At 43.8% G+C, this 27,952-nt stretch overlaps 1 protein-coding gene across 4 annotated transcripts in view; it reads left to right on the forward strand.

The window, feature by feature from the left end:
• NT5C2 (5'-nucleotidase, cytosolic II) overlaps positions 1-27,952 on the forward strand; it is a 338,739-nt gene that overhangs the window by 121,490 nt on the left and 189,297 nt on the right. For all 4 annotated transcript variants that reach the window (XM_069239484.1, XM_069239485.1, XM_069239486.1 and 1 more), the window contains exon 3: positions 1,140-1,213. In XM_069239484.1, the coding sequence (XP_069095585.1) occupies positions 1,140-1,213 (74 nt within the window). The remainder of the gene's footprint in view (positions 1-1,139; positions 1,214-27,952) is intronic.

Genomic DNA, 27,952 nt, shown 5'->3' on the forward strand with positions numbered 1-27,952 from the left:
TAGTTGTATCCATCAGAAGAACAAGTTACTTACCTTCGGTAATGCTTTTTCTGGTGGATACAGTAGCTACCTGTGGATTCCTCACAGTCCCACCCGCCTCCCCGTCACCTATCTGGTCATACCAAGACTTTGTATTTTTGGGGGGATTGACACATGTTTTGCTTCTGTGGTCAGTATTTACCTGTTCGGCTTGAAGGCATGTAAAAAATTCTGAAACTGACGTCAGCACGCCGGTGAGGACTTCTTATGGCTCCGATGACGTCAGACGGAGTCGCGTGCGGAGCCGTGCAATTGTGACGTCCTCGTCAACATGAGGAGCTAAGAAGAAATTTTTTGTCAAATGCTGGTGCATTGGGAGAATTCAAAAGGTGAGGAATCCACAGGTAGCTACTGTATCAACCAGAAAAAGCATTACCGAAGGTAAGTAACTTGTTCTTTCAGTGATTCACAGGATTGACAGTTGCCCCAGATAATAATATGCTTTGTAACAATACCAGTTTAACAGTTAACTTGACGGAACAATAACACATCACCCGCCAGCAGGACCCACCAGCATCATAGTCTTGATTTACAGGTCCCTCACAATGGGGGCATCATGCTATCAATTCAGGCTCCAGATATAAATCGGAATGCATTTAAACAGCATCGAATGCATATAAATTGAATGTGCCCTTGCCTAACCAAAGGTCAGCAAATCTTGCTGCAGCTGATGCTTTGACGCATAAACATCCAGACAACAATGCAGGCTGTGACTTTGTGCATTAAAGGGGGAGACTATTAAATGTCTTTAAGTTAATATTTAAACACATTGCATGTTTTAGAAATTTGCCTTGAGCATGAATGTGTCATTAAGCACCACACTCTCAGGTGCCAAAATGGATGAATAATTACTTATGAATTACCTTTTACGATGGAATATCTTTAGTTTGCCTCCTCATTCTCCTTACCAACCTTTCTTCTGAAAAGGGATGAAAACCCATGTTATTCCATAAAATATTGATGAATGATGGAAAGTCTTAAAGGTTTTCTTGATTTGCCAGAGTCAAATGCAATGCTCCTTTGTAATGCATAAGATGTAGCCTTGTATGTGGTTTATTATAACGTTCTTCAGCCTGATAGTGTGTTCTTTCCTTTTATAGGGTGTTTGTAAACAGAAGTTTAGCCATGGAAAAAATCAAATGTTTTGGTTTTGATATGGATTACACACTTGCTGGTGAGTATTTCAGTTGCTAAAAGTGCCGTTACTAAATGTGCTCATCCCTCTGCTTGTTCCCTTGATTCCAAGATTGTTTACCCACTACTACTTACTTTACCATTGTATGATTTGTGCCCTATTTTGTTAACTATTTCTAATGTTCTTTCTGATTAATGCAATGAGGTTATCTTGAATTAATTCTTGCTTCTACACATATTCCATGATACCATACATTTGCCAAGTGAGTTGTCCTCCTGCATATTTAAGTATGCTAGCTACACCAGCAAATACAGTGTATTCTGTTGTTTGCAATTCTTCGCCGACCCCCTGTCCTCCTAGCAAGCACTGGTGTTTTTTCCGGTGGTTTGCCAATTGTTTCTTTGTTGCTTTATCAAGTCCTCTGGTTATGCTGTGTACTCTCCCTGGATGTTTTAAATTGAAAAATAATAACATTGACTTTTCAGTGACTTAATTTAACCAGATATCCAGTCTCTAATTCACATTTTTCTTTAAGAGCAGTGATGTCAGTCAAAGTAATTTTGAATTGGCGGCTTTCAAAGGAATATTTTTCACCAAGGTTGTTTCTTTACCTCATTCAGACTGCATTTAGCATTTTGCGTTCAGTCAGTGCTACCTAGTAATCCAACTGTGAGACTGATACTGTAATATCTAAAAAGAAGTCATTTTCATCATTGAATATTCCATTCCATACCAATCATACTTTTAATCCAGCTGGTCAAAGTGGGTGGAACATAAGGGATCCAAATTCTCCTTTTCTCAAGCCAGCCTGTTTTTACCTAAATCAAATTTGTGAACTTGAAAAAAGGTGGCAAAATGTTTTTTTTAATTTTTTTTATTGGGGTAAAAATACTAAACTGAATTATGTTTTTGTGGGGGTGGGGGGAATTCTCTGAAAAATCTTCTTTCAGTGGGAGACGTATCCACAATAAAGTTCTTGCAGGAACATTCTCACACATGTTTCTTGCTGATGCTTAGAGGACAAAGGAGTTCCTTTCTGACAAACAACCACTCGTCAAACAAGTGTAGTAACCAGTACCTAAAACACATGCATGAGAAATCAAGTAAACATTTCAGCAAAAAATACCTCTTCTAAGCCTCTGCAGTGTACCAGTCACTCAGAAAAACGGATTCACAAAGTCACACAATCTAATATAAAAACCTGGAAATGGAATCATGGCTTGTCTCGGCTATCAGCAGCAAAGTTGTTTTACATTGTTGTTTATATTGGCTGCAGTCAGTAGGTAAAGCGTAATGCTGAAATCCAGCCTGGACAAAGAATATGGATCCTGATTCACAAAGTGGGGATGTGTAGGTTTTTGCTTGTGCAGATGTCAATTATTATGCAAAACATCTTTATTCGTAACTTGGGAGCGAGGAATGTCTGGAATGGGCCATTCAAATATTTGGAATACCTGCAAAGTAGGAAATGTGTGTGTATTCTCAAATATTCGCAATACCTTTAAGAGTGTGCTTAGAGACAAACCTCGAGTACCTGGTGCAGAAAAATTGACAAAGGGCTTGGAACACCCCCATCTTTAGGTCAAGGCTGCTAGACAGTGCAAGCTTCTGGTTATAGAAGACATATTGTGGGCTCTACCGAGAACATACAGGACCCATTACCATAGGTTGTCTTACTGGCAGTCTTATTGGTGTGCTTTCTATTGAATGGCTTTCCTTATTTCAGCTGGTCTATCTTGTGTTTGTCACTCCAATGGAGCATAGCCTCTTTTCCATCTCTTTGATTGTCTGGCTTTTGTGCCCCCTTCATTGCTTTTAGGGACCTACTTTTTAGGTAAACAGCAACAGCTCATTTGTCTCTTGCGACCATCTGTTGTTTCTTGGGTAAAAAAAAAAATCTACGACCTCCGATAACTTACCATTTGTTTTTTTCATTGTCACTCTTATTTTCTTCTTTTTCATTGGTGAGCGCATGTCGGCTTAAGTTCGTTTCAGTCTGATTTTGGTTTCTTTCCTAGAGCATGGACCAAGTACTGATTGATTTCTGATTAGTGTTCTTCTGCACTACCCGTTTTCGAAGTGTTGTACTTTTTTGGCTTTTGCTTCCAAGACAACTTGAAACCATCAAAAAAGAAGCTCATGCTTCCTGGTATTTTAAAGAGCTGTATGCAGACAGCTAGCTGTAACAAACCTTTATCTCATGTGACCAATTTCTGAATCATCTATTGTGTCTGTCTGTTGCTTTTATTTATAATGAAGCTGTAAACATACTTAAGACTGTTGCCATACAGCTTGTGTTCTTATGAATTAACGTTTGCCGCTGTGTCACATTTATTTATATTAGAGGATGTTGTATTCATCATCAAACAGCAAGTGTTTTCGCAAGGTTTATGTTTCGTTCACCTCCAACCATCCCCGAACTCTAAAATCTCCCTTAACTCCCTTTACCACTCCTAATCCCTGACATCACATTTACCTCCCTTAAACTATACCCACACCTAACACTAAAATCACCAGTATTTTCCTTTACCTCAACCTACCTCTAAAACCTAAATTTAGCCTTACCTCCCTTTACCCACACCCAAACAGCAAACTCACATTTACCTTCCTTTAACTATACCTTCCATGAACACTAAATATGCCCTTACCTCTACCTGCCTATAAACCATAAAAATCAGCCTTACCTCACTTTACCTCTACCCATCCCCAACCCTAAAAATTATCTTTACCTCCCTTTATCTCTACCCATCTCGAAACCCTTATTATCACCCTTACTTCCCTTTACCTCTACCCATTCCTCAGCCCTAAAATCACCCTTACCTCCCTTTACCTCTTACCATCCCGAACCCTAATATTATCCTCAACTCCATTTACCTCTGCCCACTCCGAACCCTAAATTCACCTTTATCTCCCTTTTCCTCTACTCACCCGAAACCCCAGATTCACACTTAACTCCCTTTACATCTTCCTAAACCCTTACCTCCCTATACCTCTAACCGTCCTGGACGCTAAAATCACGCTTTCATTCCTTTGCCTCTACCCATCCTGAAAACTAAAATAGCCCTTACTACTTTCCAGAAATGAAAAATCACCCATATCTCTCTTTACTTCTACCCACTCCTAAACCCAAAAATCACCCTATCATCACTTTACCTCGACCCACACCTATACCCTAAAATCACTCTTACCTCCCTTTACCTCTAACCACCCCTGAACCTTAAAATCACTTTATTAAATAACAAAAAAAAGTATGCTATTAAAAAAAATACTTATCTGCGAGGCAAAGTACTGCATAGTAACGGAACAAATACTTGTCTGTGTGGTACTTACCTCCATGATAAAAACTGCATGCTAAAGGTCTTGTGTGGTAAAAAGGTTGCATGGTAAAGGCTGTTTGACTTCAGCCAGGACACATTCCTGCTCCCTCCTTAAACATTCTCTTTCTTTCGACCTAGCACCCCTAAATGGTTTAACGTCACTGGTAGTTGTTTATTCCCTTCAGTATGTTTGGTGAGCACCTTTACCTCTTTGGCAGTTTGTCCCTTCCCAGCCCACCCTCCCGCCCTATACTTTAGATCACAGCTGAGCCAGCGTATGCACGGTTGCTCGGAAGACATTTTGTTTACTTATTGGGGGCTTAGAGCAGCCTGTTGCTTACCATTTGTTGGCTCCATCATCACGCTTATTTCCTTGCTTCTCTGTAGTCACCAGCTTTACTTCCTCTTTTTGCTGAATAATTCGGATGTGAATTGAAAAGGGGCCGTTTTTTGGGGGAAATGGATACAAAGAAAGATGTCCAGGGCAGTTAATGTATGTGAGAAGGAGAAGGCTTCAATAAATAGCCGTAATTCATTGGCAGTTGCAGAACAGTCAGCCAGCTCACCATGCAGGAGTATAACCTCCCAGACTTTCCCAAAAAATCCTTTAGTTCTGTTTTTGTTTGAACAAAAATGCTTCCTGCTCTGTATGGCTTGTTTGGTGCTGTCTTCATGCAGGCTAGCATGGCGAACTTCAGCTCTTGGAGGTAAAATAATTAAACAAGTGAGTATTTTTTCCTTGAATTCCTTTTATGTATTTGTGAGTCGCAGACATTGCACCCATGCAAAGATCTTTCTCGATTTTGACAACTTCAGACCATTCAAAGTCGATTACAGCCCCCGCACCCATTCATCGGTGGTAAATATCATTTATTTTTGTTGTTCTTGCATAATTTGTGTTTTGCCTAGCACCCTCAACCTTTGGCTTACAAATCTTGCCCCATTTAAAAAAAAAAAAAAAAAAAAATATGTATTTTACATTTTTGCCTAGTTACGTTTACAGCCAAGAGTTTATTTTCATTTGTTTCTTATTTTTTTTTTTCATGGAAGAGAATAATCTCATACCAAGAAAGCAGATCATGGCCCCTTGTAGTCAGCGCTGGCCGCATGATAGTGCTTGTTTTTCCTACCTTTCAACTATGCTGCACGGCAACTGTTATGCTGTACAACCTTGTCTATGAGACGTTGACAAAGCCAATAGCCCGATTAGCTTTGCCAATGCTTGTTTCTTTTTATTAACGCATCCCATGAGAGTCCAAGCTTTTTTCGAGCTGTCTTCCTTGTGTGCTTTTCTACTCACTCCAAATTGTACTCTGTCTTGCCCATGTGCTTTCATCTACCCACACTTGTGTTGCTGCCTCTTACCTGTGTGCTTCTCCCCCCATCTGCTCCACGTTGTTCTTTCCCCCGTGTCTTCTACGCCTGCTGTTTTGCATCTCCTCCCACCTGCTTTTCGCACTGTGTAGTCTCACCTCCCCATCGCCTCCTCAATCTGCAAATCTGTTTAATTTTTTTTCAGAGTTCTTTTGTGCTATTTTTATCCCCTCTCAGATCAGTAAATTAAAAAACAAAGTATGTCCTTCTGTAGGGTCTTATATGCATGTTAAATACACACACTTGCCTACAAAGTGATGCTGTGGCTGTTTCATCATCATTTTATTAGTTAAGCTACACAGAAACATTGATGCAAAACATTGGCAAAGGTAATAGGTCATATAGGCGAGACCTACTGGCTTTGCCAATGCTTATTTTAATGATGAGTGCGGGAACTGATATTTTCTTTAGGTCAGTTACATTCCTTGTGAAGAAATCAGCTCAAATAAGTGTGAAATTTTACATTTACCTGAACCCAGCATCTGAGGTATAAACAGGTGTTACCTTGAAAATTATTCAAATTCAGTACTTTCGGTAGTGTACGCCTAATGGTCTTATAAAGCACGAAATAGTCCTAAATGTACACTTTGTTGAGGTGCAAATTAATGCACTAGAGATTTACAACTTTTTTTGTGTATTTTTTTGTGTGCCAGATATAGGAAAATACGGATTGTGATTTCCTAATAGTGATTTCCTGTGAGTCGCAATTAGGAAATTGCTATTCCTAATGTATGGCACTCTTTTGAGTTTCATCAGCAATTCCTGGTGGGTCGCAAATAGACCTTCCTCATGAATATCAGTGAGGTATGTTACACTTTGCAACCCATTACCTCACAGGGATGGGAAATCAGGTTGAAAAAAATTAAACTTTGAAGTTTAATTGTTAAAAAGTAGGCAGTGGTCCCAAATGGGGACCCCTTCCCATTTGTAATGGGCCACCACTTTTAAAATGGTGGTTAAGTATTACTGTTTTGCGATCAGAATTTCATCTCAAAACAGTAATGCATACCATACCAATTCAGTATTTGGAAGGATCGCCCAAAACATGCCCTTTCCAGATAAGGAATCGCAAATGTAAATTGTGATTCAGATAACAATTACTGAATTGTATTTTGCATTTTGTACACCTGAAAATGCATGTTTCTGGTTGTAAATGGCCTGAATCGGGCTCTTTGCGGCCAGACAAATGCTTTGCACATCTGGCTCTTACTCCCTTGAATGAAGTGTGGTGAAAAAGCTATTTGTTAGGTTGGAAATTAAAAAGTGCTGCAACTATTTTCAATGGGATCAGCAAACATTTGATTCTGTGAAAACATCCCAGGTGCCATGATTAATGTTGTAGCTAAGGCAGACTCCTATATTCTGCCCACAAATCTTTAGCCAGAATAATTACCATTTTTAAAGCCCAGGAGTGGCCATGCAAGTAAATGTTTCTTACATTTAATTAGGCCTGCAATTTGCCATATGTTTTTCTCTTTTTTTCAAATTTAGTAGCAGCGATTTTTTTTTTAGAGTGCATATAGTTTTACTGACCTTTTTCGAGGCTGGGACACATGTCCATATTGCTGATTTGATTTAGTATAAAACAGTGACTACTGTATGGTATAGGTTGAATTTTCAGACCTTACAACTATTAGTGCCCCTGAAATTAGTAAATCTACTTCTGGATGCTTACAACCTCTTGTGGGTGACGATTTACTCTTTTTAGGAATCCAGAAATCTTTTCCATGTAAGAAGTGGAAATCTGCTCAAGTTGCAACTTTACCATGTATTCCTGTAAAATGTTTGTGAATTATTTTTTGCCATTTAAGAATGTAGGTGTATATGTTCTGTTACGAAAAAATAATAATAAACTTGCAAATTTTTCCTTTCTTTTCCCCATCTTGGGGAAACTATCTTTAGGTCTCTACTCTAGACAGTGTGCATGCACCGTCTCGAAAAGTTACCTGTTGTATGTACTTTGTGGGCTTCAGCCAGCCCATAGGCTTGCCATTTTCTGGCTCCCTTGTTGCCCCATTATTCGTTCTCCCCACTTGTCCATGGCATGCATGCATCATGCCTCTTCCAGGGTTTAGCCCTCCCCAAGAGCAGTGATCAATTACTCCTAAACATATGGAGCAGCCATTTTAAGGCATTGTTTCAGGACTACTTTTTTATTTATTTTGTGCACCTTGCGAGTGCATATGTTTGACCAATAATTTTCTGTGCCCCGTGTCTCCTTGCTTATAGGATTTTTGGTGCCCAAGTGGATGGCCACCTCCTTCCTCCTCATGCCGCCTGCTTGCCCTACTCATGTTACCCTTTTTTCGCATTTGTTTTCCTGCCTTGTCATCCTTGAGTGCACATGGCACACAGGCTGCTCTGATCCTAGCAGCCATGCACCTCACACGTCCCCTGCTCCTCCTCACAAACTCCTGCAGCACTTTGGACTCCTTTCTGCTTGCTTCTAGGGTGTTTGGTGCCCATGGACAGCAACCTACCCCCTCCTCAGGCCGCCTGCTTGTTCATTTATCGCCTTTTAGTGTTTTGTCGTCCTCTCCCCTTGCTTTCATTCTGCACAAACATGTTGCAGTGGACGCAAGGGTAGCTGCATTCGTTTGTTTGTACACAACTGCTGGAGAAACTGCTACCAGAGGTTTTCAGAGTCACCTCACCTAGTTTTAATTTGCATGGAAGCACCATTGCTGTGCCCCGGATGCCTCTGTCCTTTTATATGCAAGAGAGTTAGAGGAGCTGGTATGTGATAGCATGCTCCACAGAGAGCTCTCAGCCCTTATCTTGACTTGGCCGGGTAACATTCCAATGTGCACAGACCTCTTGTTTTCATTAGAGGCACTTCATCCGTTAGCCAGAACGCAATGTTTTCCTTTGTATTAGGAGTTCAGCAGGAACTCTGTTTAATTGCCTTTAGATTGCCAGAAGTATTTCATGCTCTGACATAGTCTTTTTTTGGCTTGCAAACTGCTGTTGGAATCAGAAGTGTCAAGTAGCAGATACCATGCATGACTCAGCTTACCACAAGGCTCTATGTTGTTAGCATTGAAAATATATTTTTAGGTTCAAGTGAAAGCACTTGCGAAAATGAAATCGCGCAAGTTGCAGTGTGGGTGTCTGGGAGCTGGTGGGGAACACTGCCCGTGAATGAATACTACTGCTGGGATGTCAATAAAACCAGCCCCAGAGCCGTAAACAAATGCATTAACAATGTCAATGCCTATAGCTCTTGGATTAAAGAGACTTATTGGCTTTGCCAGTGCTTGTTCTATTGGGAGAAGATTTCCAAACACCCCCACCAGTTTTTCAAGGGTGGGATGTGTTCCCTTCTCCTTCAAACTGTGGAAAGTGATTTATTAATGTCCTACGCAGGAATGCATCTCCAACCAATTCCAGGATGGGAAGAAATGGAAGAATTGCTTGTGAATACCCACCAACGTAATTTGTTTTTTGTGTTCAGAGACGTCCATGGGCAGGAAAACCTGTGTGCAAGTAAATCCAATTAGGATTTCAAAGCCATCTTTTTTTAATTAAAAAGTGTATTTGTGCCAGTAAATAAAGCTACTTGTAGGCATAAGTCTAATTTACACTTGTATGGAGCTTGAAGAATGAGGCCATTAAAACTTAAGTTTAAAGGAGTAGTACATTAACCCTTATGCACATTTTCAATTCAAATTGTACCTTTGGGTTAATGACTAACTGTAGATATCGAAGTAACTTTGAGATAGATGTTGAATGGTGCTTTATATAAGGAAAGTACTCCTGGAAATGAAATGAAGACAACAACATCAATTAATTAAGCATTGATTTGACACTTGGTCCATTTCATCCTTCCAAATCACACTTTAGAGCATCTTACTAGACAAATAGTCTAACTTGTTGACTGTTCCCTGCCCTAATATGAAAGGGCTCCAAGGAGTGTCCTGAAAGACCAGTAACAATGTAGTAATTCAGATTACATTTCAGTTTGAAATCCACTTGCATGTCTAATCTATTAACACAATTTTTACACGAGAGAGAGCGTGTGAGTGAGAGTGCTGTAGAGACCTGGATATCTACAAGAAGAGAATTTTTTTTTACGTTTGGCCAAAAGGGATATAATTCACTGGTTTACTGTGTCAAATTATATACCTCATAATGATCTCAGCATAATTTACTCTCTGCGGTTGCTGACAACACTTTGGTTTCCTGAAGCTGAAAGAAGTTAAAACTATGGTTTTAATTATCCTTAATAAACATGGTTCATAATCTGTAACATAATGAATACATGGTAATATCACACTGTCGCTTCTGGCAATATGGATGCACTTCCCCACCACTGACAGTACATCAGTACCATATGCAAATCAAGTGAAGTAGAAAAGTCTGTATAATAGAGTTTGTATGACTCCAGCATATAGTTCATAATCCCAAACAAGGTGACTCCAGTATAGAGTTCACATTCCAGTCAAGATTAGTATAAAGTTGATAATCCCAAACAAGAAGACTCCAGCATAGAATTCTCACCACAGCTTAAATCCTTACTCTTTAATGTTATCCAGTGTACTTCTCCATCCTGGATCATTCTAGCGTGAATTGTGTTGTAGTAGGAGGGAGGATTGCTTATGATTTAAATGGAGATTTCCCTGAGAGAGACCTAGGATTATAGGCAAGAAACCATTCCTTATGGTGCTTGTAGTTTTGCTTCTTAAAATACAGAGCTACAAGTACCAGAAAGTGAAGGCAAAAAATACTCCTGACAAATATCAACTTGAAATCTCTGCAACATTGTAAGTACAGTTAAAAATGACTGTATGGCAGTCGCATGCACTGCCTTTAGTTATCATTAAAACATACATCCTAACACTTGGACTGGTAAAAGTCCTCTGCAATTGTAAGTTGTACAATAAGTCCCCGATGAAGCTTGCTATGAAACATTTCGGTTAGAAGTAAGTATAGAAGTTTGCATTGCGAACAAACTATGGACGTATTTTTTGTAACATAATAAGCAAGTGCACTGTTTGAAAGATGCTACAGCTTTGAAGATAAAGGGTGTCAGTTTGTGATTTTGTTTGCAGTTGAATTTCTTTTCAAGCAATTTAGGTTGTAAGATAGGTGATTTCTTTTGAAATGCAGTTGTTAATGGGTTATAGTGAGGAGCCCATGATAAAGCACAGTGAATTTCAGCTGAACCCTCATCACATCTCTGAGGCTCCTTCAGCATCATAAAACCATTACCTGTTGACGAATTTGACTTTGGGAGCCTTCTGTGCTAGCACTGCAGGCTTTCTCCATCTGCTGGTGCAACTATGATCATTCCTGGCGCTGGGACCCTACCGGGCTTCAGGGCCCACGTCAATTGAAATGGATGAAATGCGCCAACTCCTCTACTGTAGCCACATAGTCCCTTAGGGTAGAGGCTTGCAGCCATAGGCTTCTCAGACATTCAAGGATTCTTGTCATTAGAGGTCGTGCTTATGGACATTACCTGCAATGAAAGCAGACGGGCAAGCAGAACTCTACTTGTAGAGTGGCTTCCCCTGTGCCTCAAAGAAATCATCTAAACACAGTATGCCACTGAGTCATGCACACTATGCCTTTATCCAGAAGTGGCATCTGCAGGATTTCTGCACATGTTCTGTGTGAAACCTCTCACTTTAATGAACATGCCCACTATGATGAATTGCTTTCTGTGCCTTGGTGCAGTGGTGCTTATGTGTGTATTCTTTCAAGAAAGAAGTTAATCCATTCTTGCACTGCTAAAGGAGTGCTTTCATTGCAGTTCTTGTGCTGCTGAAGGAGTGCTTTCATTGCAGTTCTTGTGCTGCTGAAGGAGTGCTTTCATTGCAGTTCTTGTGCTGTTGAAGGAGGGTTTTCATTGCAGTGCATGAATGGTGAAGCTTCATTCCCCGCAATGCAGAAACATTAATCCACCGTATTCAAATAGCCTTCACTATCTTGCAGTGATAGTCGAAACTATGACTGATACAGTAATTGTGAGCACTGCTCTGGCTGGAAATGGTGCTGCAAGCGTCACGTGGATATGAGTGCACAACATTCTATTAAATTGTAACACAATGCATACAGAATACAGCACCATATTATCAGTGATGAATGATTTTGTAGCTCTTCTCGTGTAGACTTTGGTCTAATGACATTTTGTTGCATTATGGAGCTGCTCTTAGAAGCATTTGACTATTATGAGTGCTAGGGATTTACGGTGGCTAGCATATGTTTAAGCCACTTTGAGGTCATTAGGTTTGGCACGTTTGGTCTAAACAAGATCTTCAAGGTAAACACCATCAATAAAATCTACTAGACTAGAATGTACCAGAAAATTTTACAGAGCGTCTAGTAGCAGCTTATCTGATAATTTTCTATTGCACAAAAATGATGTATTGACTGTCGGGACCTACCAGATGTAATACTGCCACTTACTGCCGTAAAATGTGCTAGGATCATTGTCAGCGTTCATATATAACGTTTTAACAAGCTTGTCAAGTTATAAATGATATTCTTCGAATGGCTGTTGCAGTGTAAATCAACTGAAACTGTGATGCACTTTAATTTGTTTTGTCCTCTATCTCGGAAGCGTAGAAAGACATTGTTTATTCCGATATTTAGAAAGCTGGGGACACGAAGTTGCTTGACAGCCTTTAGACTTGTCTGTACTTCAGCATTCCCAACAAGGACGTCATTGTTCCCAGGGACCTACTCCAAGCATGGTCGATAGAAAGGAATTGCCACCAATAAGCCGAAAACATTCTTTATAGGCTACATTTGGTGTCCGCACAAGAGGCCGGTGTGTGCTTTAAGAACGTTTATAGGGTTTCTTTGTACTTATAGTCTTTTTATTTATCAGAGTTTATAAGGGATATTTATTAATTTATGTATTTGCTTGATATTTACTTGGTGTTTTGTGGGTCAAATTACCCTTAACAAATGTGATGACAATGCTGCTGCAAAACGACATAACCCAAATGAACCTGCGTGGCAATGGACCACTGTTTATCATGGGAGTTGGTAAATGTCAAAGTCCTGAGACTTAGGTACCCAGAAACAGAGCCCAACATAGACCAAGCTCAGGCTCCTTTTTTCGTGCCAGCGAACCTGCGCCAAGCATCACTGATTACCACATGTGAACAGTCTGATTGTCAGTGACCGAACAATGGCACGAGACCACCATGGTTTTTGTCGTTGAAAAGTCAGATTATCCTTGGTGGCGGGAGGGGCACCCAAAATTCCAAGATTCGAAAATGCCAGTAAAATAACATCAACGTTTAGATAAGCAGGTTTTTGTGTATTAAAATGTACTGTTTATCAGTCATTGCAGGACAGTTAATTTGTCTTTTAGAAAGGGTTATATCAAAGACGTGTGCGTAGCAAGAAAAATCTGATGTTACTTTGTAATTGATTTTGTCACAGTTGCTCATATCTATAGCTTCCAACTATTTTAAATCATAAGTTAGTGTAAATGGAGCCTAATTTGTAGTTAAAATTAAACTGAAGTCTGCACTTTAGTTAATGTTTTTCATTTCTATTATGCCATTCCTTAATTTAAGAATTTCATATTGTGGCGTACCTACCACTTGTTTGCAGAAACCAGTTACTTAAGGGTTCGAGTTTGATCTGATGCATACAGTTACCTCAAACGTACCCCTGCCGCTTACTGCAGCCTGCACGGTGCTCTGACTCATAAAGTGTGACCCTTTCAGTTTGTGTCCTTAATACGTCCACTGCACGTGCACAGGTTTGCCTTTCAAGCGAGTCATGCGAGCGCTCATTGTGGTCATGCCACGGAAAGGGTAACGGAAGCTGTGCTACTGAGCTGCGGAGTTTTTCATTGTCTCGGATAATTTCAGAGTTTGTGCAGAGGTATTCTAGGCTGTACGTTCTCTTTTCATCCTTCATTTGTGGGGATCACGCACACACACACACACTGCTCTTTTAACAGATTGGGCAACGGCTCAAAGCAACTAGCATCATTTAGATGACTCACCTTTTAGTTTGATTACCTGCCTTTTTGTTGCCTTATTTCTTGGAACAAAATTATGCATACAGAGTTGAAAACCAGTGGTGCATCAGGCATGCAAATCCTGCTCATTTCATCCTCATTCTCACTGACCCGGCCTGTTTTCCTATGCAGGGGATTTATGTCAAAAGTCCCCCTGATAAATGCTGTATATGGTTTTGTCTGTCTGTTGCCCACCAACCGAGTACACACAACCAGTCCATTACCTGACTAATAGTTGCCACCTGGTTGTCTGCATCAAATTACTAGTGGTGGGGTGTGTGCCTTTTTGCCTGCAATGACGAGAATACCTACTTGCTGTCCCTCTTTATATCTAGTCAGCCTCTAATGAATCGGAACCCTAACTCCATCAATTATAAGTGGTGTGCGTTAGTAGCGCTTGGGTACATGAGAGGCGGCATACCATCATGCTGCAGGTCCCCCGGATTTATGTAGCCCTTAACTTTGTAGTCTTAGCTCGGCTGTAAGCACTTTCCCTACAGTACTCCTTTACTCAGTCTTTGCAGATGTCATTGTAAAGCCAAGTTTGTGTCTGGTTGGAAAGTAGGTACACTTCATTGGAGCAAAAAGAACCATATGTTTTAAACTTTCCTGGATCAAGTGTGGCAATTCTAAAAGGCACAATACCTGAACAAAACATGTGGCCAAGATCTCTACCCAACTGCACATCTAACTGCCCGTCTCCTGCTTCTTGTGTTCTACTCTTCCTAAGAAACCAGATCCGAGCTACAACTTCATATTGCACTGAAGTAGTCTGGCATCAGTATGCAAAATCAGAATGATTATTCACCTTGATAGTTAGTTACCATGGCGCTTTATCACACCTTGAGGAAATACACTTTTGAATGATCGGATCCCTTTAATGGTTTGGGGCTAACTTTTAATTTGAGTGGTCAATTAACTCTAGCCCAGTTATTACTGGTTTTGGATGTAAGCTCCCCTCTTCATCTTTTTCACAAGTTTACCTTTTTACTCAATAGAGATATACACACCTGTCCAGAGAAAAGCTAAGATTAATACAAATACATTTCAGTTATCTTTCCTGAAGAACTGGGGAGCATACTCGAAGACTGAGGAAATATCTTGCTCCTACTGCAGCCTGATGTAGAGACTACAAAGAGACTGCCTCAGTACAGCTAAAAAATTCAGGTCCAATTGAGCAAACCTGCTGCTCTAATGATCTTCACCTCATGGAGTTTGTACACAATGGCAAAATGTCCATGTTTCCAAGTGCCACCCAAATATTCCCTTGTATTAACAGAGCAAAGCCCTACCTTGTTGAGAACAAAACACCTGCTAACTTGAGTGATGTGGAGGCAGAGATAAGCAACTTCAAAGCCATCCACTAGTGGCCTCTCTCCTGTCTCCACATTGCAGAACAGCTTTACATGCTACCACCTGATGAGTGTTCTTCTCCTTTGTTAGAGCCCATGCACCTGAGTTACCTATCCTGTGATTTATCCTTTTCCCAAACCGGCCCCTCACCCCCATTGGCAGCCAAAGTCCTGTGAGTCACCCGGGCTCATGTGCTGATTTCCAAGAGAAGTCCACTGTAACCTGCCTCAGTGCCCAACCCTCCACAGCCTGCTGAGTTCACAGAGCATCAGGCACTCCTGGTCTGCATTTAGCCCCCTCAGCTATTACACTGAAGCCGGACCACCATGTTACTCTGTTCTCCCTCTGCTGAAGCACTATTGTCACACCAACAAATTGAGTAAGACTGAACTTTGAACATTTCTGCCCTTCTGACAAACCTAACACTGCACTTTTCCCAATTCACATTCCTTGCAAAGATATGTACCCACCTTACCCATATGTAGACTCTTCCGCATAGCTTTATGACAAACAGTATCAGCAAAATCTGATTCAGATTTATCATTATTGCAACTGGACCATCACATGTTATTTAGGGCCTCATTATGAGGTTGGTGGGCCGACCGCCAGCCCCGGGGAGGAGAATGCTGCACCGCTGGCGGTCTAACCCGAAGCCCTATTATGATGTTTCCACTGGGCTGACTGTCAGAAACCTCCGCCGGTCAGCCCAGTGGAAACACTGTGGCTCATTGGCCTCGGCTCCTTGTGGAGCTAAGGTCTATGCCGTCAAACAGAGGGGTCCCCCAGCATCCTCAGAATGCGCACTGTCTGCCGTAGCCATGAAAAGGTTTGTGGAAAGGAGAGTCATGATCAGCACGGCAGTGCTTAACTCAGCGCTGCCGTGGCTGACCACGACTTCGACCGCCACCACCCTGTTGGGAACATTGTTCCTGGTGGTGGCGGCTGTCTGACCGCCAGGGTCATTATCCGGTGGTCAGACCGCAGGAGTGTGGAGGGCCGACTGCCACCACGAGTCTGGCAGTCTTTAGACTTCCAGACTTGTAATGAGGCCCTTAGTGTTTTTTAGCATAATTTAAAATATTTCCTCTTTTTCTAAGGCAAAAGAAAAGTGCCTCAGCATTCTCCTTATTGTGAGTGATCCAAGGATTGGCTGAATCCAAATGTTGTAGCCCATATTACCCTCCAAGAAGAAGCCATGACTTCAGTCTCGCTAACCCAAAACGTCAAAGTATGAAAAGGAGGTACTCAGCAGTTGCTCATGGAGCTTTCAGTTGCCTCTGAGGTATACAGGCTCAGTATAGCTGATCTAGCCATAGAGTTCCCTCTTTTATTGTTGACCTCTGTTGGATACTTTTTTTGGGAAAAATCAATTCTTAACAAATTACTTTCCCACCCAATAAAACTATTAGTAACATTTTATAATTGCCAGATCACCTCTGTGCAAACACTGGGCATATTTCTGAAGATACAAGCACCCTTGAAATTTCTAGAGGGTGCAGGCCAAAGTGCTCAGTGATCCTGCTCTGCTGAATGTATTTTGATAAAAATGTACTGCTTTAATTGGTGCAATTTGAAAGCTTCTTGAAGTGGGCAAATTCCACAGATATATCAGTTTCATACCCTGTTCTCCTGGCTAGCCAAAAGGCAAGCAGAGAATTTCACAGGGACAGTCCTGGCAGATCATCTGTGTTTTAATGACTGCTAAGCTTTTAATGGGGCACTGCCAGCACTTCTAAGCTGGACTTTACACATTTGGCAAGTCTTTTCTGGCACTTCGAATCAGTGCTGATATTATATCCGTGGGACTTCTCAGCAGCCGTTCCATGCTTTAATAGGATCTTCCAGCACATAATACCAAGTGTGATCTGCTTTCAAGGCGGTATTTCCAGGCGTTCTTAGCAAGGCTACTCTTTATTTTTCGTTTAATTTTTAAATTGGAAGCAGTGGCATTTTTACACAAAACCCAGTTCACAGTGAACTAATGGTAAATTGTGGCCCTATTTGATTGACTGGTTATATGAAGCTGTATAGATGAGGGTCATGAGTTATAGTAAGGACTGGGTTTGGGCACCATCAGTTGAAGAAGAAACCATTAGGTTTGAGGAAAACCAGTCATGCGTGTATCCGACAGAAAGTATAGAGGCCACACTAGCACGAAAGATGGCAGCTCTGCTCATCTCAGCTACTCTGAAAACCGCTACAAGCACCAGCACAAAGGACATGCTGCTGATATCATTTAATTGCTAGATGAACAGACCTTTTTATAAAAGTTTCATGAGAAAGGGGACTGATGGGTGCATTGTATTTTTCACTCCCTCCCATCCTCTCCTGTATCAGTGAAGGAATTTCTGTTCGGTCCCTACCCCTTGCAAATGCTGGAAAGGTTAACAAAGTCTTAGTGTGAGTGGTAGTGGCCCTTTGGGCTCATACTTTACATTATTGCTTGCTTGCCGTGTGTTTTTACCAAACCTTTAAATGTCGCCTTCACCCAGAGGAGTATCACTGTCTCGCGTCACGCTGTTGCCTGTTAAGTATATCATCATACCTCCTCGAAAGTGCTTTCATTGGAATGCGCAAATAACCATTATTTATATCTGGAACGTTCCTGTAGTCACCCCACTGTTGTCACATTCCGTTCTTTGTCTTCTGAAGGCATACTTTAAAGAAAGCAATCATGGTTTTGCTACTTTTTCCACAACATTGGCAAAACCATTAAGGTAGGCTATAATGCGATGAACATCATTTGTGGATGTCTGCATTTACATTTCTTGGCACATTAAAGCCACTCATTTGGCTTTGCCAATGCTTGTTTTTTGACATTGTTAATGATGTTTGACCTTGCATATATTCACTACGGTGTTAGCGATCGAGCAATTATATTGTACAGCAATCAGAGCCTCTGTTCCTATACTGAAGATTTCCTCGGTGGCCATTGTATTTCGGAGTTTTAAATAACACATTTGTTGTGCTGTTTGGAAAATAACGTGAAGGGGCAGATAATTATATGGGATGGTACATGCTGCTAATGTAACCATTTCTTACCTGTTTCAGTTTACGAGTCATTTTCTGATGCATGGAAAGGGAAATCGTTTATTCTCAATCAGCTGGTGCAATAAGAGGCCGAGACGTAACCGAAACCACCAACTTCCTGGTCTCATACCGGTTCCCGAGCACTGCATCACACCCTCTCCTTATTTGACCTTGGCCTAAATAACATCGCTGTGATGAAATGCTTATCTTGCGTGCATATTTCTGAAAGAGCTCAACAGGTCTGTCCTCAAAATGGCTCAGATTTTGAGTTTATTATATATATTTTTTATTTTCAAAAGTTCTAATGTTTGCTTTTCTGGACGCCCCCACACAAAGGGGCTCCCATTTCTTTAAACTGACAGTTACATAACTCATAAGTAATTAGAACATTCTGTACCATGACAGCTGTGGGATTTATTCAGGGCTTCTGAACCCTGGGGCTAAAAATAACCGGTCTCTTTCTTTGTCTTTGGGTCCTTGCCCACATTCTGTGTGGCAACAAGTGAACAGAGACGATGAGCTATTTGTAAAGACTTAACTTATTCAAGACAACAACCATTGTTAAACAGTTGCAAATCCATAAGATCGTGTTCTTTTGTTTTCCATGCGTACAATACACACAGCACGTACATCTGGGCAGAAGGATTAATACATGCTGGGCGAGTTTCAGCTAATACCCGACTCTTATGTAGACAATGAGGAAATTATTTTTTTATTAGCATAAACAAGGGGCACGAGGAAGGCCTGTGCTAATAGTGCAGCATCTAACTTTTCTTCCTTGCTCCCGACATCTGCAGTCAGAAAGCCTACGGTTTTGGCTTCGAAAACAATCAGCCCTTTCTTGGATCAAACTTCTTATCAACTTATTGTTGAAGCAGGAATTTTATCCCACCTAAACTATTGCAATTCACTTCACCTAGGTCTTGCTAAAATCCTCACCGACGGTCTGGTGCACATGCAACATGCAGCCATGCTACTAACTTCCAATATTTTCCACATTTAACATATACACGCTACACTGGTTACCAGTTTTGGCACGTTAACTACACTGAAAGTCATGTGCATAGTGTATCATTCTTTTCAACTCCTGCCTTCTCTTTGAACATTATAACTCTGCAACACCTTCCCTCCTCAGGTAGAAACCTTCTGAGACCACCATCTTTTAAGAGTGCCAGATTAGGTGGGGGATCATTTTGAGTCTTAGCAGCAAATTGGAACTCTTTGCCACTATAAATTCGAGGAAAAATAAGTATCTGTGCTTCAGAAAATCACTTAAAACCTTTTTATTTGTACAATCTTGGTAATCCTCAGGCACCTTAGTATGTATCCTCTTTAACATTTTTTTTATTCTGAATCTACAGTACAGCTCTAGTGCCAAGGTAACCTTCTAGGTGAGAGCTCACGATCTACAAATAGTGTTTAATTTATTCATTCATACTTAAACAACACTCAACTCCATGTCTTTGGCGATTTGAGGACCAGGAAAAGCTTATCCGCACTTGAAATCTAAACTGTTGTCATTTGTGTAACACCCCTCACTCTACATTATAATGTTGTTTTTCAGTTAGTGCAACACTGTAACAATCACGTGATCAAATGGAGAAATAAACGGAAAAAACACACTTAAAACATGGTTATGGTTCCACTTCACAGCCAAAAACACCTATCCTATTTGAGGGTGAGTTATGATTTTGTTGGGGTGCAAGTTTTGGATTTTGTAGCGGGTCATAACTGTTGAATTCCATGGGGTTTTAGGTTTTTATCTGGAACCAAAACAGCACTTCAACTGTGTTTACGTTTTTCAATTATTTTCTTTGAGGCGAGGTCCTCGGTCAAAACATCTTTGTGCTCTTTTTTCAGATCCTATGGGGACCTTTCTACCCTTCTTCCCCTTTATGACCTAGAAGCGGTCATTAGGTCTTCCCATTTCTATGTGATTTTATTTTCCACAGTGCGAAACACATGAGTTTGGCTGAATTTGAGAATTTCAAGGTGGCAGGATGAAAAATAATTCGGGCCAGTGAAATTGAGAGAATTCTCCGATTTCTTGCTAGTGAGTTTTAAAGCCTACGTTTTCCTAAATTGTAAATCTTTGATGAATACCCAGCCCATTTTTCAAATGCGGTTATTTCAAAACCTACTGAACAGATGTACACCAAATGAAAAAAGAATGCTTTATGGGTGAAGTTATGCTCGCATATCAAGTGTGCTGTAAATCGTTCAGTGGTTTTTGCAAAATGTCTTACGAATGTAAATGGAAAGTGCATTTTATTTTGATGGAAAAGATGCATGTTCAATGGAAAGGGCAACTGAACCATGTTCTTATGTTACATAAGGTGGATTTGTATGGTGCAGCTTAGCATCCGTGAAGGTATCCAGATGCTGGAGCAAGAGCGTGGGCCCGGTGGTGCACCTAGTTGGACAGCCATGTCTTCAGCTTCTTACAGAAGTTGAGTGGAATAGCAGGTATGATATGCTGAGGAAGTTTGTTCCAATTTTTGGCGGCAATGAAGGAGAAAGCGCGCCCTCCTGTCTTGCTTCTGCAAATGCTCAGGATTTGTGCGACGAAGAGAGAGGAGGAGCATAGTTGTCTGGAGGGATGGTGGAGTGAAGTCAGTCGTTGAAGTAGGCTAGTCCCGTGTTTTGTGGGTCCTTGTAGGTGTGGATGAGCAGCTTGAACTTTCAATGACTGGATAGGTAGCCAGTGGAGTTCAGTGAGTTAGGGAGTGACGTGGGTGCTTCTGATGAAGTCTAGTGGCAGTGTTTTGTATGGTCTGGAGTCTTTGCTTGAGTTTGTTGGAGATGCCAACACCACTATTGGTGACTGTCTTTGTGTATGTGTGTGTGTCTCTGTACACATAAGTATACGCTCAAAAACAAGTTATAATTCTGGCTCTATTCTGCTTAGCTTCAAACTAAGAGGGAACGAGACTAAAGAATGCAGTACTCTTAGTCTGAGTAATGAATTTATTAAGGCACTTCCCAGGGCTCAAATAAAAGTATACAAGAATATTGTGAGCATTTACACTTGAACGCAGCATAACATGTGCAGCTGCTAAAATAATCACAGCGGTTGAATAATAATCAGGACAAAATGCAATATATCAACAATGAATATCTATGCAGTGAATATATATATATATATATATATATATATATATATATATATATATATATATATATATATATACATGCACACAGCAAAACTAGATAATTAAGAATTGACAAATGCGAAACCAACATCATCCTTGTTCTTGCCAATGTCAAGCTGTGGAACCCTGGACAGCTGAGACAGGAGAAATCTTCCCCAATGAGACTCTGGTTTTTCTGAGCAATGAGTCCACCCTCAGAAATGAGTTCCTTCTGCCTCAGTGCCAAGCTCCCTCACTTTATATATCTTGAACAAACTTAAGAGGAAGGTTCTGGTAACCTCCCCCCTCCCTTTGAGTAAGTTGTGAAATTCAACCGCTGGCTGTACTTGGTCAGTGTTGAAAACACACAAAAGGATTAGCCAGATCCCAAGGTGCATTTCAAAGACAGAGTCGTATTCTTCTCTGCTATAAACGTTCTCATCCTTGTACACTCTTATCATTGCATCCCCCATGTTATGTTCCCTTCCCTGGTTAGAAAAGCGAAAACACGTTCAATGTAGGGAACAAGTTGTGCGTGGAAAAATACCTGTGCCACTGATGTGATATCATTTTAAGCTAAACTAAGCACAAAATGAAGTCAGTGGTCAAGATGGAATCAGTGGTAAAATACAGAGAGCCTTACAGACTCAAATGTGTAAAACCTCTGATATTTGTTAGTCATGGCATGGACACAAAGCACATCGTAAATCACACCTCTTATCATATTTTGCTCTTGTTAGTCAGTGTTTTTTTCCTGGGCCATTTTGAAATATGAGTTTGTGTTTTGTTTTTTGTTTCTTTTCCTGCATTGTGGGTGACTTGAGTTATGGTTACCATTGCATACCTTTACAACTACATTTCAGTTAATTTATGCAATTTAGCCTGGGGCCACACCTTCTAGTACCAGGCCCCTAAAGCCTGGAATGACCTACCACAACACATCAAAGCCTCATGCTCTCGTTGCAAGAAACTTAAGACCTGACTTTTCAAGTATTCACCCTGGGTTGGCACCACACACCTACTTCAGCGTGCCTGGATATCCTTACCGTTGTTTAGTGCTCCATAAAACTCACATCACGTCATGTCATCACCCCCTACTTTGCATAGGGTTGACCCAGACCTGTTTTTAGGGTGATTCACAGACCCTGGGTTGATCCTGCAAACCCAGTGCAAGCTTCGTTGAGTTCTGCCTCTCCTTCTGGTGGTTTGCAGTTCTAGAATTATGACATTGAATCCCTTATTGGGGAGGCATGAATGGGGAAAACTTGTCCTAGGTTTGTGGTACTTGGACATGGGGTGTAACCTGTCTGTAGATTATTTTTGGGATTCTCTACACGTTGACACCAACAATGGCTCCTCAGATCCATGGTACTGAGAAATGTAAGGCCCTGCGCCCTCCCAATGGTAGGTGACCAATGACCTCTGCGCAACCTATGGGAGATAAAGGCCCTCATTACAACCCTGGCGGTCGGTGGTAAAGCGGCGTTAATACCGCCAACAGGCCGGCGGTAACAAAAATGGAACTATGATCACGGCAGAAACCGCTCAGACAGACAGCCACTTTAACACACCGACCACCACGGAGGAAGCAACAAGCACTATGGCGGTAACCGCCAACAGCCAGGTAAAAAACAATGTACCGCCCACTGCAGTATGACCAGCCTATCTGCCAGCTTTTCCGGGGCGGTGCCAACGACATCAAAAGCACGGCGGAAACAGAACACAGAAGTCAAAGGATTCACCTCTGGAGACACAGGGAACAACCACGACGCCATGGAGCTTGAGTTGCACATATTTCCCATGCTCGTCTTTCTTTTCCTGCATTACGAACACCAATGCCAGCAAAGACGACCACGGTGAGTACTGCCGCCTAGCACACAAGAGAGGGGGGGGGGGGAGAGAGTGACACACAACACGCAACACCCTCACCCCCAACACCATACACACAATCAGATGCAGTAACATTACATATCCACCCCGTACCCCTCAGGAATAATGCAAGGACAAAATGATTGGAAGAAAGTGAGTGTAATACGATAAAAGAACATGAATAAGTGCATTAAATTACAAACGTATATACATATTTACAAATGGAGGGACACTGCCCAGTCCTCAGTGTCCGTGGGCCACAGGGCCACAACACATAGGTCAAGGCCCCACCTCACTCCTGCAACAACACAGAGAGAACACTGCAGGGGCATCGGGTCGAAAATACACAGGCACCTCAGGGGGACGGAGAATGGGGGTGCACCTCAGCCGGAAGATGGTACAATGCCACTGGTCCTGGGTGGGGCTACATGCCCACTGCTTGGTCCTGGGGAGTGCAAGGCCACAGTCTCTCAAGTGGGTGGTTTGCCCACTGCTTGGTCCTGAGTGGGGGAGTGCAAAGCCACAGTCTCTCTAGTGGGTGGTTTGCCCACTGCTTGGTCCTGGGGAGTGCAAAGCCACAGTCTCTCTAGTGGGTGGTTTGCCCACTGCTTTGTCCTGGGGAGTGCAAGGCCACAGTCTCTCAAGTGGGTGGTTTGCCCACTGCTTGGTCCTGGGGAGTGAAGGCCACAGTCTCTCTAGTGGATGGCTTCTCCACTGGTTCTGGAGGGGGCATTGTGCCCAGTGTGCCCCATCCTGGGAAGGATGGGGTGAGTGGATGGCTTCTTCTACTTGTTCTGGAGGGGGCATTGTGCCCAGTGTGCTTCATTCTGGGAAGGATGGGGTGAGTGTATGGCTTCTTCCACTGGCTCTGGAGGGGGGCATTGTGCCCTCTGATGCAGATCTTGGGGAGTGCAAGGTCACAGTCTCTCACCTGGGTGTGAGACCCACTGGATTTGCAGGGGCCAGGATGCACAACAGCCCATGGAGGCAGGACTACACTCTGTCTGCCGGCGGTGACAGCTACTCAGTGGTGGCAGTGTCGGTGCTGGTGTCTGTGCTGGCAGTGGTGGGGGTAGGCTCCAGCCCATCCCCTGCAGCCTCGGACGGCTGCCCACTGGGGCTGCTGCTGCTGGCAGTGGTGCCGGTGGGGTGGCGGTGCTGGTGTTGGTGCTGGCAGTGGTGGGGGGAGGTGCCAGCCCATCCCCGGCAGTCTCAGACGGCTAAACCACCATGGATGGTGGTGGGGGCTCCGAATGAGTCCCAGCACCAGGCCTCCTGTCCTTCCTGTCTGCTGGTGCAGGCCCCTTGCCCTTCCTGTCAGCAGTCGGGGATTGCCCCTTGCCCTTCCCTGTAGCAGCTGGGGATGCCTCCTTGCCCTTCCCTGTAGCAGCTGGTGGTGCCTCCTTGCCCTTCTTCCTTGCAGCTGGTGCAGGCACCCTGTCAGTGTTGCTGCCTGGTGCCCGGGATCCTCTCCCACCTGCAGTAGCTGTCAACACTACTGTACCCCTGGACTGGATGGCTGAGGTGCTTTCTTCACCCTGGCCTGACGTGAAGGACGGGGGGGAGGAGGGGTAGGGAAGAGGTCATTGGCGGAGAGGAAAAGCTTCTTAGGGACATTGTGGTGGGAAGAGGGTGAAGGTTTGGGAGTGGAGGAAGAGGAAGTGGTTGTAGGAGGTGTTTGCTGTGTTTGGGTGCAGGTGCATGGGCTGGATGCTGTTTTGAGGTGGATGGCTGTTGGGTGTCTTAGTGCTTGCGTTTGTGTACCTTGGGAGGAGGGGGCACAGACCACAGTGGGAGAGGACATAGGGGACGTGTGGATGGAAAAGGGGGTGGTGACTGCCAGTGTGGGGCGTGTAGTGATAGGCGTGATGGTGGTAGTGGAGGAGGATGTAGTGCATGCAGGAGTGAGTGAGTGGGAGGGAGGTGGATGAGGAGGAGGGGGACACAGTGGAGGCAGTGGATTTTGGTATGTCTGCATCTAGATGAGTGCCTGTGGGATGATGTGTGGTGCTTGTGTTTGCCTGAACCACTCCTGTTTGTTGTCCTGGGTGCATGCTGGTCTGCCTGTGTGCTTGGGATAGGTTGGGGTTGAGGGGAATGGGATTGGGCAGAGGAGGTTGGAGGGGGGAGGCTCGAAACAGGGACATTGGCTGCCATCAGGGAGGAGACCAGAGCCTGGATTGATCTCTGTTGGGCCTCCATGCCAGAGTGAATGCCCTCCAGGAATGCATTTGTTTGTTGCAAATGGGCTGCCAGCCCCTGGATGGCATTCACAATGGTTGACTGCCCAACAGAGATGGATTGCAGGAGTTCAATAGCCTCCTCACTCAGGCCAGCAGGGCTAACTGGGGCAGGGCCTGAAGTGCCTGGGACGAAGAAGATGCCCACTCTCCTGGGTGAGCAGGCACGGGAAACACGCTGAGGGGCTGCTGGGAGGGAGGTGCTGGTACAGGGGTGGCGGCTGTACCTGTAATTGGGGTGGGCACAGAGGTGTCGGCCACCACCATGGAGTTTCCATCGGAGGAGTTATCACTGTCAGAACTATCTCCTGCAGTCTCTGCCGTAGTGATCCGCTCGCCCTCCGTCCCACTGGTGCCCTCACCGTTGGTGGATTCGGCCTCCTGGGCCCTGTGGGATGCAGCTCTCCCCGTCGCCGGTCCTCTGCCCCTCCGCCAGATGATGCTAATACACATAAGGACAGGGTGACAAAACATTAAGGGGGTGGGGTGGGGAGGCAGACAAAGGATAGCCTTGGTCAATGGCGGCAACAACACCACCGTTGGCGTACACAACACACTCACACATAGGGAACAGCCCCATGCACTAGGCAATGCACTACCAGTCACAATGCTAGTCACCAGCCCATGGACCGGGATACCTAACGCCAATTGCAGCATACCTGAGACCCACAGACCCCTGCCCAGTAGTGGAGGCCTACTAGCTTGTTTGGAGGAGGTTGACACCAGATCCTGCCCAACATGGGCCCTACCCTGCACTGGCCGGCCTGGCCTAGGGGCACCCACAGGCCCCACATTTCCTACCCGGATGCCACCCCACCACATGCAAGTAGTATATTGGGGCACTGTACTCATCCCCTTGTGGTTGCTGTGATGCCCCCAAGCGTCCATCCAGCTCCGGATAGGCCACTGCCAGTATGCGGGCCATCAGGGGGGGGTCAGGGTTTGACGGGTACCCCTTCCTCGTTGGGAGGCCATCCTCAGCTGGGCCTCCGCCGTCTTCCGTGCCCAGTGTCTCAGGTCCTCCCACAGTTTCCGACAGTGGGTGCTCCGTCTGCTGTAGACCCCTAGGGTCCGCACGTTCTTGGCGATGGCACGCCATATACCCTTTTTTTGATGGACGCTGACCTGCAGAGAAATACACATAGGAAAAGGTATCAGTCAGACCGTCCTGCCTGTTACACTCATGGCCCACCAAAGCCCTCACATCCCCTTACGCACAGACATTGTCCACCATACATGCAGCATGCTGCCCAGGGCCCTTACCCCAACCCTATACGAGGCCCTCACACACAGCACTCCATGCATTCATGCCCCATTCATCGTGCTCACAGTGTACTCACCTGTTGGTCTGGAGGCCCATACAGCATTGGGTACTGGGATAGGGCCCCATCCACCAGGCTCTCCAACTCTGCAGCGGTGAAGGCAGGGCCCTTTCCCCAGTGACACGAGCCATGGTTGGTTTCAGACACAGGTCACAGCAGCACTGGCAGTGTAGGTCCTCACCTGCTGAAGGTCAGGTAGCAAGTGGGTGAAGAGATAGAAAATGGCGGTCACATCTGCGGCAGTGCGTACCGTCACCGCGGGCGTACATCACCATTGGCCACTGTAACCCATAGGGCCCAATGGGATCCAATGAGGATTTGCACTGGGGTTTTTGACCGCCTCCCTCAATGACACACAACTTCAGCGGAATTACCTCATTTCCACCTGTCTCTCCATATAGGACAGGCGGATGCCATTGTGGGGGGTTGGGAGGGGGCAGGGAATACTGACCAGCTACTCACCGTTTGCCCCCTAGATTGCAGCTGCTACGGCTGAACAGGAGATGGAGACATCCACCCATGTACAGGCCCCTGGTGGACTTGGCAACAATGGAGGACAGGCACATTATCCTCACCTATAGACTGGACAGGGCCACAATCATAGAGCTATGTGCCCAATTGGAACCTGACCTGATATCTGCTATCCGTCAGCCCACTGGGATCCCCCCTCTTGTGCAAGTCCTATCTATGCTCCATTTCCTGGCGAGTGGCTCCTTCCAAGTGACAGTGGGCTTAGCTGCAGGAATGTCCCAGCCAATGTTCTGAATAGTGCTGACCAGAGTATTGTCTGCCCTGATTAAACACATGCGCATCTACATCGTTTTCCCCCAGGTGGAGGATTTTGCCACAGTGAAAGCTGATTTCTATGCTATGGGACATATCCCCAACATTATTGGGGCTACTGATGGTACACATATTGCATTTGTCCCCCCGCCCGGAGAATTGAACAGGTCTTCAGAGCTTTCACTCCATGAATGTGCAGATAGTGTGCCTGGCGGACAAGTACATCTCCCATGTCAATGCAAAGTATCCTGGGTCTTTGCATGATGCCTTTATCCTGAGGAATGGCAGCATCCCATATGTGATGTCTCAACTCCAGAGGCACTGGGCGTGGCTAATAAGTGAGCCCTGGTTCCCACCCAGGGGCTGTTGGTG

The sequence above is a fragment of the Pleurodeles waltl genome, chromosome 6 (genome assembly GCF_031143425.1).
Source record: "Pleurodeles waltl isolate 20211129_DDA chromosome 6, aPleWal1.hap1.20221129, whole genome shotgun sequence".
In the NCBI taxonomy this organism is placed as follows: Eukaryota; Metazoa; Chordata; class Amphibia; order Caudata; family Salamandridae; genus Pleurodeles; species Pleurodeles waltl.